The following is a 13,411-nucleotide window of genomic DNA, read 5'->3' as shown; positions in this document are numbered from 1 at the left end:
GAGAAAACTGAGAGGGGATATGATAGCAGTTTTTCAAGTATCTAAAAATGTGTTGTAAGGAGGAGGGATAAAAATTGTTCTTTTTCTCTTCTGATGATTGTTCAAGAAGGAATGGGGTTAAATTGCAGCAAGGGAGGTTTAGGTTGGACATTAGGAAATACTTCCTAACTGTCAGAGTGGTTAAACACTGAAATAAATTGACTAGGGAGGTTGTGGAATCTCCATCATTGGAGATATTTAAAACCAGGTTGGATGGATATCTGTCAGGGATGAGCTATATGGTGCTTGGTTCTGCTGTGAGGGCAGGGGACTGAACTCGATAACCTCTTGAGGTCCTTTCTAGTTCTAGTGTTCTATGATTCTGAGTCAAGAGAAATCTGATGAGGTTCAGCAAAGACGAGTGCGGAATCCTGCACTTCGGATGGAAGAATTCCAAGCACCGTTACAAGCAGGAGATTGACTGGCTAAGCAGCAGTTCAGCAGAAAAAGACGTGGTGATTACCGTGTATGAGACGCTGGGTCAACAGTTTGCCCTTGTAGCCAAGAAGGCTAACAGCATATTAGGGTGCATTAATAGGAGAATTGCCAGGAGATCTAGAGAAGTGATGATTCCCCTTTATTAGACGCTGCTGAGGCCACGTCTGGAGTATTGCGTCCAGTTCTGCCCCCCCCACTATGGAAAGGATGTGGATGCACTGGAGAGAGTCCAGCAGAGAGTGACCAAAATGATGAGGGGGCTGGAGCATATGACCCACGAGGAGAGGCTGACGGATTTGGGCTTATTTAGTCTACAGAAGAGAGGAGTGAGGAGGGATTTGAGAGCAGCCTTCAACTACCTGAAGGGAGGTTCCTAAGAGGATGGAGAGAGGCTGATCTCAATGGTGACAGATGGCAGAATGAGGAGCAGTGGTCTCAAGTTGCCATGGCAACAGGAGCTGGGGGCCCTTGAAATGATCGCTGAAGCAGTGCATGGTGCTCTCCAGACGGCTCTGGGGCTGTTGTGGGAGGGGCATGGCGCTACCCAGTCATGCCCCTTCCATCCAAGCCCCGCCCCTTCTGGGAGCATGGAGCCAGGGCCACCCCTACCAGAGAACCCTCTTGCTCAACACAGGGCAGCTGCCTTTCCTGCCACCATGGGCATGGGACACATACACCTACCCAGGGAGCACAATGCCCATCTCACCCCATCCAGGAGAAGCTGGCTGCCCCAATTCCCTGCCCCACATAGGGACACCTCTGCCCCCAGCCCCCTCACCATCACAGTGCAGTCCTCAGAGCCGCTGGCGATGACATGGTTATTGTGTGGGCACCAGTCGATGTCCAGGACAGGCCCCGTGTGCCCGTGTAACCCACACACCGAGGGTGCGTCTAGACTGGCAAGTTTTTCCGCAAAAGCACCTGCTTTTGAGCAAAAACTTGCCAGCTGTCTACACTGGCTGCTTGAATTTGCGCAAGAACACTGACGATCTAATGTAAGATTGTCAGTGTTCTTGCTCAAATACTATGATGCTCCCGCTCAGGGATAAGCCCTCTTGCGCAAATGCTTTTGCGCAAGAGGGCCAGTGTAGACAGGTAAAAACTATTTTGCGCAAAAAAGCCCCGAAGGCGAAAGTGACGATCAGGGCTTTCTTGCGCAAAACCGTGTCTAGATTGGCACGGATGCTTTTCCACAAAAAGTGCTTTTGAGCAAAAGCATCCGTGCCAATCTAGATGCTCTTTTCCGCAAATGCTTTTAATGGAAAAGCTTTTCCATTAAAAGCATTTGCGGAAAATCATGCCAGTCTAGACGCAGCCTGAGGGTATGTCTACACATTAAAGTTAATTCGAAATAACAGCCGTTATTTTGAATTAACTTTAATAGTGTCTATAGAGGCAAGCCCCACTAGTTTGAATTAAATTCGAAATAGCGGGGTGCTTAATTTGAATTTGGTAAACCTCATTCTACGAGGAGTAACACCAAACTCAAATTAGCTAATTTGAAATAAGTGCTGTGTAGACACTTATTTCGAAATAGTGGGCCTCCAGCCTTCCCAGGGTGCCCTGGTGGCCACTCTAGCCTCAAGCAAGAACACTCCTCTCCCTCCCCCTCCCTTCCCGGAGCCCTTAAGGGGTAGACAATAGCCACAGTGCCTGTGCCAATGTAACCGCCACCGGGAGGATTTGAATCTGGGACCTCAGGGTGGCCACACAGAAACCTGTTGGAGAACACGTTAATCTGCCTGGACACTCATGAATGGATCTCAAAGTCCCAGTATTGTGTCAGGACAATTCCACAAGCCAAATACACAGAGAAGGGCTGGAACTTAACTTCAGTTACATGTTTAATTCTTAAGCAAATGGTATGAACAAGAATATTGGCTGGATCACACACCCTAATGACTTAACCAAGCAACCTAACAATGGAGGTGCTAATTGTTCTTATCAGCCTCTTGTAACTACTTGAAAAATCTACTCACTGTCTCTCTCTTCTCTCTCTCTCTCTCTACTTTCACCCTCCTTTTTTCCTCTCTTTCCCCCTCCTTCTCTTCCCTTATTTATTCTTGGATCTGGACTTCTAATGCTCCTGTCATCTGAAGAAGTGGGTTGCAACCATGAAAGCTCATGATACCTTCTACCTGTTTTATTAGTCTTTAAGTTGCTACTAGACTATATGTTGTTTTTAAAGTTTTTCTCGTCTTATGTTAGTGAAGGAAAAGATAACATTTCTTTATTCTATTTTTCTGCACCATTCATGATTTTCTAGATATCTTACATATTCCTCCACTCTTTAGTCATTTCTTTTCCAAGCTGAAATGTCCCCTTCTGGTTAGTCTGATTTCTGTTGCCCTTTCTGTATCTTTTCTAAATCCAGCATATCTTTTTTTGATGGGGTGGCCAAATATGCACACACTATTCAAGATGTGGGCGTACCATGATTTTATATAGAGGCGATATGATATTTTCTTTCTTTGTATCGATTCCTTTCTAATGATTCCCAACATCCAGTTTGTTTTTAAACTGCGACTACACATTGAGCAGATGTTTTCAGGGAGCTATCTGCAAGGATTCCAAGATCTCTTTCTCTTTCAACCATACGAAGAAACTCGCACAGATACAGACAGACATCATCTTTCTTGAGTGGCAGCAGCTATTTTAGACCCCCATCATTTTTTCTGTAGAGTTGGGGTTATATTTTGCCATGTCAGGGCTTGGCAATCCTGACATTAGTTGTGGCTCCAAGGTCATGGCGTTTTAATGTAATGGCCCATGTGCATTACTTTGCAATTATCAACACAGTATCCCATCTGCCCTTGTGTTGCCCAAGCACCCACTTTTGTGAGATCTGCAGGTCAGAATGGTCAGGCTGCAGGCGGCCAAGGAGGCAGAGCTAGGGGGGCAGAGGTATCCTCAGCGCTGGGTCTCTGGAATATGTGTGCAGAAAGCCACTGCATTAAAACGCTACGACCTTGGAGCCACATCTATCATCAGGATTGCCAAACCCAGATAGGCCCAAAGCGGCAGTAGCCCCTTTGCTGCAGTGTGTCCTGGACCTGCGGGTTGGCAGCTGCAGTCATGGCAGTGTTTGCATTGCCCTGCCTAGGGCCAGATGTTCTGGGAGCTTCACAGACCCCGATCTGCAGGGAGCTGGGCCCAGTTTGCTCCTACTGAGAATGTGTCAGGAGCTTGACTAGACTGGGCAAACAAGGCCTTAGCACTGATCGGACTTCCCCAGTAGCTCCCACCTTGCACCTATTTACACAAGGCCTTGCACTAGTGAACCCACATTGTGCACATTCCCCCTCCATGCAGACAGGGCCTGTCAGGGGAGCCAGTGACCCCTCACTTGGTGGCTGGAGCTGTGCCAGAGCAAGAGCTGGGCTATGCAGGGAGAGTAGAGTGGGCAGGGCTAGACAGGGGAAGACACCTCAGGTGTGTGTCCGGGGCTCTTCCCCAGCTCCTCTGTGAGGGCTGAGGCAAGGGCGGAGGTCATGGGGTGGCTGCAGCTTGGGCAGAAGTTGGAACCGAAGAAGAGGTAGATGTAGGGGTTGATGCTAGTGTTGAGGTTGATCAGGTAGCCGGTGTAGACCAGGAAGGGAATGAGGCGACTGTAGAGCTCCTGGTTCTCCAAGGCGACCAGGAAGAGCAGCTGGGTGATCTGGAACGGGAGGTTGAGCAGCACGTAGACGGTCAGGGTGGCAGCCACAATGCGGTAGAACTGGCTGGGGGCCCGGGTGTGGCGCCGCAAGGTGTGGGCCAAGGTGACAGCGTGAGTGGTCACCATGACAACAAAGGGGAAGAATCCCTCCAGCAGCACCTCCAGCAAGCGCAGGGACCACTCGTACTTCCCCCGGTCGTTGTAGCAGGCGAGTACCCCGTCTTTAAACAGGACGAGTTTGGGGAAGACGAAGCCTTTGATGCTGAGCAAGGAAGCCGCCACCCAGGTGCCCAGGCAGATGTAGGTGGAGAGCCGCAGGGGGCGATGGCTGAGGTACCACAGGGGCAGCAGCACCAGCAGGCAGCGGTCCACACTGAGGGCAGTCAGCAGGAAGAGGCTGCAGTGGTAGCTTAAATCCAAGAGGAAGTGACGCAGGCGGCACATGAAGGCACCCAGCACCCAGTTGTCACCCTGCAGGGTCTCCATGATCTGCATGACCATGACGCAGAGGAAGAGGAAGTCGGAGCTGGCCAGACTCAGGATGAAGACGGACAGGCCCCGGCGTCGCAGCCGCCACCCTATCAGCCAGATAACGAAGCCGTTGGCCGGCAGCCCGATGAGCAGTATGATGATCAGGAAGGCTCCCCGCCATGTTGCTGACGGGTCGGGTGCTGTCCCGTTGAAGAGGGAAAGTGAGGTGTTAAGTGACTCCATTTGCCACTCTCAGCAGTTTCAGGCAAGCTGGCCTGCCAATGGAAAGGACATGGAAGAAATCAGGGGAGGGCTTCTCACCCAACATTTACTCCAGGATACAGGCCCTGCCAGCTTCTTCTCCTCCAGGGAAAGTATAGCCTCGTGGTCAGAGCATGAGGTGGTGACCTAGTTTCACCACTATTTTAGGCAAGCTTAAACTAGAGATGTAAGCAAGTGCAGCCGGTCTCCGAGTTGCGAACGGTCAAGTTATGACCGTTAGCATTTACGACCAAAGCGGTCATTAATGTGGTTCCCGAGTTACGAATGTGATCCGTGCTTACAAGCAGCGCGGTCACCGTGTAACTTAATGGGGTCCGAGTTATGAACACTTCGAGTTATGGCCAAGTGTTTGGTCCGTAACTCATTTGTAAGTCGGGGAGAGGCTGTAGTCGACTAGCCAATTAACGGATAAATGAATTTAGTCAACTACTCGCATCCTCTCCCCCCCCTTTGCTGCATGTGTATGAGAGGCAGCAAAGGGGCGAAGCAGGAGCTGGATTTGGGAGAAGCCAGCTTAAAAGCTGGTTCCCCCCAGTACTGTCTCTGTGGTACAGCCTGCCCCCCTGCACACTGCTGCCTCTAACACAGCGGGTGTAAGGGGAGCAGAGGAGGCTGCCATGAAGCCGCCCCTATCCACTGGGACAGCTTGCCAAAAGCTTAAACACCCCCTGACCTTAAACACGCTCAATCGAAACAACCCAGAGAGAAACAGTTTGAGAGGGGAAACCGAATCAGGGACCAGTGGGAAATGACTTACCTGAGACCACCCCCCCATTTGGGGCTGAGATTTGAATGGAGCCTTGCTCGGCCGAGTCCCAATCCACTGGGCTACGCTGCCACCCCCACAACCCTCTAGGTATGGTACTCACAGTTAGTCAAGCAGGGGTCACCTGCTCACAGTGCTCATGTCTGCACCTGGCCAGCAGAGGTCGCCCTGTCCTAGGGAGGGTCTTAGTGCAGGCAGCAGGGACCCAGCCCTCTCAGGCTGGCTTATCTTGGCTGGGAGCCTGTTTGAAAAGGTTCCAGCTGAAGCGCAGCTGCCTGGCTCTCCAGCCACAGGGATTGCTGTGAATGCATCAGCCTCGTTTCCCCAGGACACAGAGCCCCCGGGAGCTCAGCGAGATGCCCCCCCCCGGACAGTCTCCCCTGGGACAAGGGCACTGGGAGTGGGTCCTGTGGAACCCCCTGATCATCTTGGTCCTTATTGTGTGCACAGCCTCCTTTGATACTCTTCTGGGTGTCCCTCCAAGCTCAGACCGACCCGTTCCTGCCCGTCCCGGAGGGGATCGAGCTGTTTCTCCCCAAGATTGTGACGGATCTGTTCTGGTCAGAGCCCCTCAGGGGGGTCCTGTATGCCAGCGGTGAGCTTTTTAGCCCTCCTCTTTAGTGGGCGTGGGGTCTTTTCCCAGCCTGTGATGGGGAGAGGAGCCTAATCTGGGCTGATCCTGGCCTCCTGCCATGGCTGCTTGCCATCAGGTACGATTCCCTCTTTCTCATTCGGATCACAATGTGCTTCGTGAGCTGAGCCTGGGCAGGCTGCCTCCAAACGAGTGGCTTGGAAGCACTGGGGCTGAGGAGCATGGGGAAGGGAAGAAGAGGCCACATGGGGGAAGAACCCCCAGAGTGCAGAGACAGCCTGAGGCATTTGCCATGGAGTTCTACGCAGGAAGCTCCAGGTTGGCTACCGGGGGGCAATGTTCCCTCTAATTATTTCCCTCCATGTGTGGAATACATTTTATTATGCACACTTTGGCATGTGCTGACGTGCACCACCAATAGAAACACAACACTGTGAGTGGCTCGGCTCTGCTAATCAGCTGGGTGTCACGTGTATCTCTCTTGGGTGGTCCCCCTTATGCTAAGTTACCGGGAACACTGCCAGGGGTGTCTGTGTCAGACTGGACAATCTAAACATCCCTTCTGTTCCTTTCTGTCCCTGGATGCATAAGACCATGGGGGCCGAGAGCCTGCAGTCCAGCTAGGTGTCTGCCCCCTCCTTAGCTAACTGCCACAGACACCATTTGTTGCACAGAAATACCAGTGCTAAGGTAGTGGGTGCGATCATGGCAGGCTAAAGGCTGTTGCCTAGGCTGCAGGAGTTAGATAAGTGCTGCAACCTAGTAGCTGGAGCCCCGACCACGCCTGTATGGAAGTTTGGTCCTAACAGGGATTAGTTTTTGAGTGTTTAGACTCTGGGAAGTGCTTGTGAGTGTCTGCCTGCATTCATCTGGCTTGCTACGGCAGCATTCCATGCTAGAGGGAACAGCGTACGTTTTACTTTAGAACTTTGAAAAGGTTTGATCTGAGCTTGAGAACTCAGATCCAGAAATCCACCCCCTCCTGTCCATCCAGGACAATTAAAATGAGAAGGGCCATGACCTCACAAGGGGAAGGTTTCCTTAGTGGTGATCAGACCTGGAGAAGGCTACATGTCAGGTAGCTGGTCATGTGGGCTTGGAAGCCGAACGGAGAAAATAAAACAAAGCCACGGGAAATTTTTCCATCTTTTTGAATTCTGAAGGGCCAAAGACTTTACACTGAAGCCAATGAGTCCTTGGATCCACCCTGAAAGACACTTTGAAATGGCAGCTCACGGCAACTTGGTCACTCTTGGGATTTAGATGGTAACGGATTGGTACTTACGTGTTTTCTTTGTTTTAAAAAACAGTAAATAACTCTTCTTTCTCTTTCCTAGTTAACAAACCTTTAGTTCATTACAGGGCACTGACACTGGTGTAAAATCTAGAGTAGCAGTTGATCCAGGGTAAGTGTCTGGACTCTTAGGACTGGGAGCAGCCTGTGATTTTTGGTGTAAGTGACCATTAGCACTAAGTCCAGTTTGTCTGGGCGGCAAGATAGAGCAGAGATTTCAAGGGCCTGTCTGTGAGTCCTGTTGTAGGGACCCAGGAGATTTTGTTTGGAACTTGGTGAGTGAAATCTAGTTACAGACCATGCTTCTGCCCCATGTTTGACAGCCTGCCCCAGCAGTCACGGTCATGGGCCAGTCCAGTGTGACAGGTGCAGGCTGGGCTTGCGGCTGATGCACTGAGCTGCAACCCAGGAGATCTGGCTTCAGTACCTGCCTCTTCCCCAGGCTCCCTACAGCTGCCCGTGGGAGATTAGACGTCCTTTGTCTACTTAGATCGTGAGCACTTTGGAGCCAGGAGTTTCTCTCACTCTGTGCAGCCCCGAGCACAAGGGGGCTCTGATCTGAGACGTGGCCCAGGTGAGTGCACCTTTGTGGTCTCTTTCATTAGTTAACAGCACAGGGTGGCTTTGAGCTGTGCTCTCCCTTCTACTAGGGGGCAGCAGAGACCTGCTGGCCAGGGAGGGGTGCCCAGGGCTGGGGAACAGAGGGAGCTAGTGAGCAAGCAGTGGTGTTAGGGGAGGGAGGACGGGGTGGTGGTGGTTCCTGGGTCCTACCCCCACTCTGCTGTTAAGTGGTTGGTGCTCACCGTGCCTCAGTTTCCCCCACTATTACTGCCCTGCTCCCTGTGCTGAGTGCAGGGGGAGGACTGCAGCACTGAGAGGACAAGCTCCAGCAGGGAGGGTGCCAAAGGGTGGCTCCCAGCAACTTCCCTTCTCAGAGGAGGGCTCCCTTCCTAAGACAGAGCTTTCCCTCCTCCCCCACTTCCCTCCCTCCCTCCAGCCACCGTCCCTTCCCTGAGGACTGTTGCTGGGTCCACTCTCCCCGCACCAGCTCTCAGCCCGTCCTGTTTCCCCCGCAGAGGGGGTGGGGAGGCTCTGAGGGGGAGGGCAGCTGCTGCGTCTGTTCTGCTGCTCGCAGGGCACTGCCCTGGCACTGAGGCAGGGATCAAGGCTACCCAGAGCAGCACCGTAGCAGATGGGGGCACCTAGTCCCTGCTGTCAGGCACGTCACCCTCTGTCTGGGTGCGGGGTCCTGACACAGGCTCCCAGGCACAGGGACCCCTTCCTGCCATCCCGCTAGCCGTGGGGCTGTCAGGATGCAGTGCCCCATCGACCTGCCCACCACCCCCAACTCAGAGAACTTTTCCCATCAGAGCCGTGCCATGGAAAGGTCGTGGGGTTCATGTTCCCCAGCACCTCCCCGATACCCTTGCAGGGGCAATCAGGAACCCAGACCTTACTGCCCCCTCCCTTGGAAAGGGAGCCAGCTCAGAAGAGAGTCTACTCAGGAGGGCGGCTCTTATCCAACCCTGCACCCATGCTGGCTGGCCATTTTTCCATCCAGACCACCTTCCAGGCCCTGTAACTGCCCCCAGGGAGCAGTTATCTGCAGTTATCTACCCCTGTGGGAACTCTCAGAACCAGAGGGGGTAGTGATGGAGAGTCTCTGCCCAGAGCCAGAGTGGGGAGGGCGGCTCCCTCTAACTGTCCCAGCAGATGGCCACAGCCTGATGGGCACAGACGTTGGCAGGACATGCAGATCATGGCACTGAGGCTTGGGCGCTGCCTCCAACTCCCCTCTGCCCAGGCTGGCACCAAGAGTGGGGACACGGTGGTAGCAACAGGCAGAGACCCAGAAGAACTTGTCTCCTGGCTCAGGGCTGTCCCAAGACCCCGTTCTCAGGCTGGGGGAAGACATTTGCCCCTCTGATGCCGGCACAGAGCTAAGTGCCCGCCGACGCCAAGATGCACTGTCCAGCCCGAAATGGAGCCCAGGGGCACTCGGTCACATGCTCCCTGGTGATTGCCAGCCCGTCAGCAGAGACAGCCAGCCGGGGTCTGGCGTCAGCTGATTAGTCCCCCCTCATGAAAAGCCAGTTTCAGTCATGCCATCCCCTGTAACCTGGGAGCTCACCCATGGGAAGGAGGGATAAAGTAGGACCTACCGAAAGTGGCCACAGCGAAAGTCAGGCAAGGAGTGGGATGAAGCGAGCTCCCACTTCCTGCCCAGGCTCTGGAAGAAGACGAGAGGCAGCAGAACCGGGACACTTATTTATATGGGTGGTGAGGGAGGAAGCAGATGGGCGAGTGAGCTGGGAGAAGAGGATGTTGTGTAAGTGGGTGGGGGATGGAGGCAGGAACCATTTAATGGGGGGCAGGCCGGCTAGTGCTTCCTGCAGCCCTCCCTCCTGACTCTTAGATCTCTTGGGAAGAGCTCACATCCAGCCCAGGATCCTGCTCTCACCTGACCAGCCAGCTTCCCCTGTGGCTGCAGCCAGTCAAGTGACGGCCCAAGGACGGCCCCTGTGGGCAGAGCAGGGCACCAGCCCCCTGGGGCGAGGAACTCGTGGGGCTAGGAATGGGCATCAGCAGACACAGGCAGCTGGGACTGTGCCTTGGCTGGGAAGGTCAGGGAAGTATAAGAGTTAAGCGGCAGTGTGGTCTAGTGGATTGAGCACTGCTCTGGGGACCAGGAGACCTGCTGTAATCACATCACATCACAGCCCTGTGCCACTGTTTCCTCTCCTGCTCTTTCTGGCTGGTCAGTGTAGACCAAGGGTGGGGAAACCTCAGGCCCGGGGGGGCGGATGTGGCCCTGACTTGCCTGGATCCAGCCCCTGAGGCTCAAGGCTTCCCTCCCCTAGTACTGGGAAGCCTGCACTGGCGCTCCAGCACCCTGCCCTCTCCCCGAGGGTTTGGGGCACTGAAACTCTACTAGCTGAGGCCCCCCCCAGGCTCTGGTGTGCGAGGAGAACGTGGGGAGTGCCTTTCTCCCTCCCCTTCCTCCCTCGCTTTCACTGGGGGGGGGGCGGCGGGCAAGAGGGTTGGGGTAGAGGCTCTGGTCTTGGGCTAAGGGATTTGGAGTGTGAGAGGGGCTCCGCTTACCTCAGTGGCTCCTGGGGGGTGGTGCAGTGGGGCTAAGGCAGCCTCACCCTGTCCTGGCCCTGCACCACTCCCAAAAGCAGCCAGCAAAGTCCCCCCATCCCCAGTGCTGCTGTGCCCCCTGTCTGCTCTGTGGAGATAGGATACAGGGTGGGAGAGGGGGCAGCTTGACATCAGGGCCCCTCTTCTCCCTCCTCTGCCCCACACAGCAAGGGGGAGTCTCCTGGTGGAGGGCGGAGGGCGAGGTGGGGGGGGAGGGGGATGGGAGAGAGGCAGCTCCAAGGCGAAGGGCAGGAGGGGCGCAGTTGTAGGGGGAGGGGTAGTTGAAGTGCCCGCACTTGATAGTGTCTTTGCAAAACCAGTCAGGAGCCCCTGTGAGAAGATCCAAGATCTACCAGTAGAGCCCGATCGGCTGGTTGGTGACCACTCACCCTACGCTCTTAGGGGCAGTGGGCGTCTCTCAGGATGGCTGAACCGTATCCAGCGCACTGGGCGGGGGGAGGGGGGGGCTTTTCTCAGCTGGGTGCTGGAGGGGCTGCCGATCTGCTGCCCACTCAGTTCCCTTGGGGGCCGGAGGGAGGCGCCAAACTCTGCCCATGTTACACAACAGGCTTGTGGTTACACAAATCTGCTGAGACAGGGAGACGGAAACTGTGGCTGCAAATGCTGCCTGGCTACAAAGCCTGGGGCTAAATTGTGGCAGGGAGGTTTGAGGTGCTGGTGAGGATGGCTCCAGGTGACTGGCATGGGGTTAAACCAAGGAGTGGCCTGGCCCAGCAAATACACTGGTCTGGGCTTAGCACAGTGGCAGAAAAGGAGGAGAAAAAATGTGCTGCTTAGCAACCAGTGATAGAAAAAGGCAGGTTGGGATGGGTTTTTTGGGGGGAGGGTGTGTGTAGGGTTGCCAGATGGTTGAAACTAAAATACTGAACACCCTCCCCCCCCAAAAAAAAACCCACCGAGAAAAAATTCTGTTGAAGGGGGAAAAAAAGGGGGGGGGGAGATGGAAATTGTTGAGCAAAAAAAAAAAAAAAAAAAAATTAAAATAGAACAGCATGTCCCCTTTAAGAGTGAGTGTGCAGGGATAGGCACAGGGGAGCAGTTGAGCACTAAGACTCAGGGGAAGCATTCTGCTAGGTCTTTTGGCCAACAGCCATTTTGTGCAGGCAGCCTTAGGGAACCAGATAAGCATGGGGGCGGGGGAAGGGGCTGGCATTGGGGTTGGGGAGGGAGTCCGGGCACTGAGTGTTTGTAGGTTTGCCAAGTGCCTGGCATTTTCACCTCCTGGCCGGGGAAAAATTCAGAGAATACCAGACATCTGAGGTGTCCAGTATTCTCTGAATTTTTTTAACGGACAGGAGGCAAAAATACCGGACTGTCCAGGTGAATACCAGACACCTGGCAACCCTTGGGCTACGTCTAGACTGGCATGATTTTCCGGAAATGCTTTTAACGGAAAAGTTTTCCATTAAAAGCATTTTCGGAAAAGAGCGTCTAGATTGGCACGGATGCTTTTGCGCAAAAGCACTTTTTGTGGAAAAGCGTCCGTGGCCAATCTAGACGCGCTTTTGCACAAAAATTCCCCAATCACCATTTTCGCGATCGGGGCTTTTTTGCGCAAAACAAATCTCGGCTGTCTACACTGGCCCTTTTATGCAAAAGTTTTGCGCAAAAGGGACTTTTGCCCGAACAGGAGCAGCATAGTATTTCCACAAAAAGCACTGATTTCTTACAGTAGGAAGTCAGTGCTTTTGTGGAAATTCAAGCGGCCAGTGTAGACAGCTGGCAAGTTTTTCCGGAAAAGCGGCTGATTTTCTGGAAAAACTGGCCAGTCTAGACACAGCCTAGGTGTGTGTGATGGGGTGTGGGCACAGACGACTCCTCGGAGGTGCCTCCCGGGGTGCTGACACGGCCACTGCCATTCACCTTCCCACGCTCTGGGGCTCCTCACCGCCCAGTCCTGCTCATAGAAGTTGCAGGAAACACCCTCCATGTCTCCCATTCCCATATTGGAAACTCACAAATTATTCCCCACTCCACGTGTCTAATTTTACACACACACATGATACATACATCAAAGTAAGATAAACAGAACCAGCAGATCATGACATGAAGATCGATGGGTTCCATGAAATAATTCGCTCAAAGCACCTTTGAGTTCTGAATATTCATGTCCATGAGTCCATTTCATAAAGCATGGGAGGGTATCTGTCACAGGGTGGAATGTGGGTTTGGGTCAAAGGAAGTGTAAGTGTTTCTGAGAATCAGATCCCAAAGGGTGGGGAGTGGGGGTGGGGGGGGGGGCTGTTAATTGAGCAATGAAAGGGCAGCTCAGCCCACAGGATCATCTATTAGTACCTCTTAGTAACCGCAGCTGCAGGCAGGAGGTCAGAAGTCCCAGGAGACCAGGTTCATCCCAGAGTTTGCTCCACCCCCACTATTTGGGGTTTGTTGGGTTGTTTGCAATTGCATTTCCTTGCTGCAGTCTGGTCTATTTACTGAAGAAATACACAGTCCGGTGCCCCTGCACTAGCAGGAACAAACAGCAGCAGCCCCTTTACTTGCCCAGATATCCCAAAGCTGCCTCTCTAGCTGGTCCTGTGCCCCGAAGAGCTCTGCTCTAGGCCATGCTCACAGCTCCTTCTCTGGCTGTCTGCCACCGTACTGCCGTGCACAGAGCTTGCCAAGCGATCCCCTGCATGTGCTGCTACAGGAGCCTGTCAAGCCACACAGCTTAACTTAGTTCAGGCTTTCCTGGTGACTGGGTGGTGG

The 13,411-nt window shown here is 53.5% G+C and overlaps 1 protein-coding gene across 1 annotated transcript; it reads right to left on the bottom strand.

Annotated features, from left to right (window-relative positions):
- Positions 1 to 1,750: 1,750 nt before the first annotated feature.
- On the bottom strand, positions 1,751 to 9,839 carry LOC102460842 (putative G-protein coupled receptor 152). The gene is made up of 2 exons (XM_006129248.4): positions 9,703 to 9,839; positions 1,751 to 4,881 (listed from the first exon to the last, which is right to left on the bottom strand). The coding sequence occupies exon 2, from the start codon at positions 4,847 to 4,849 to the stop codon at positions 3,887 to 3,889; it is 963 nt and encodes a 320-aa protein (XP_006129310.2). The 5' UTR covers positions 4,850 to 4,881; positions 9,703 to 9,839; the 3' UTR covers positions 1,751 to 3,886.
- Positions 9,840 to 13,411: the final 3,572 nt, after the last annotated feature.

This window comes from Pelodiscus sinensis, chromosome 4, assembly GCF_049634645.1.
Source record: "Pelodiscus sinensis isolate JC-2024 chromosome 4, ASM4963464v1, whole genome shotgun sequence".
Taxonomy (NCBI): domain Eukaryota; kingdom Metazoa; phylum Chordata; order Testudines; family Trionychidae; genus Pelodiscus; species Pelodiscus sinensis.
The sequence above is the reverse complement of the archived record's forward strand: the minus strand, read 5'-3'. Positions and strand labels throughout refer to the sequence as shown.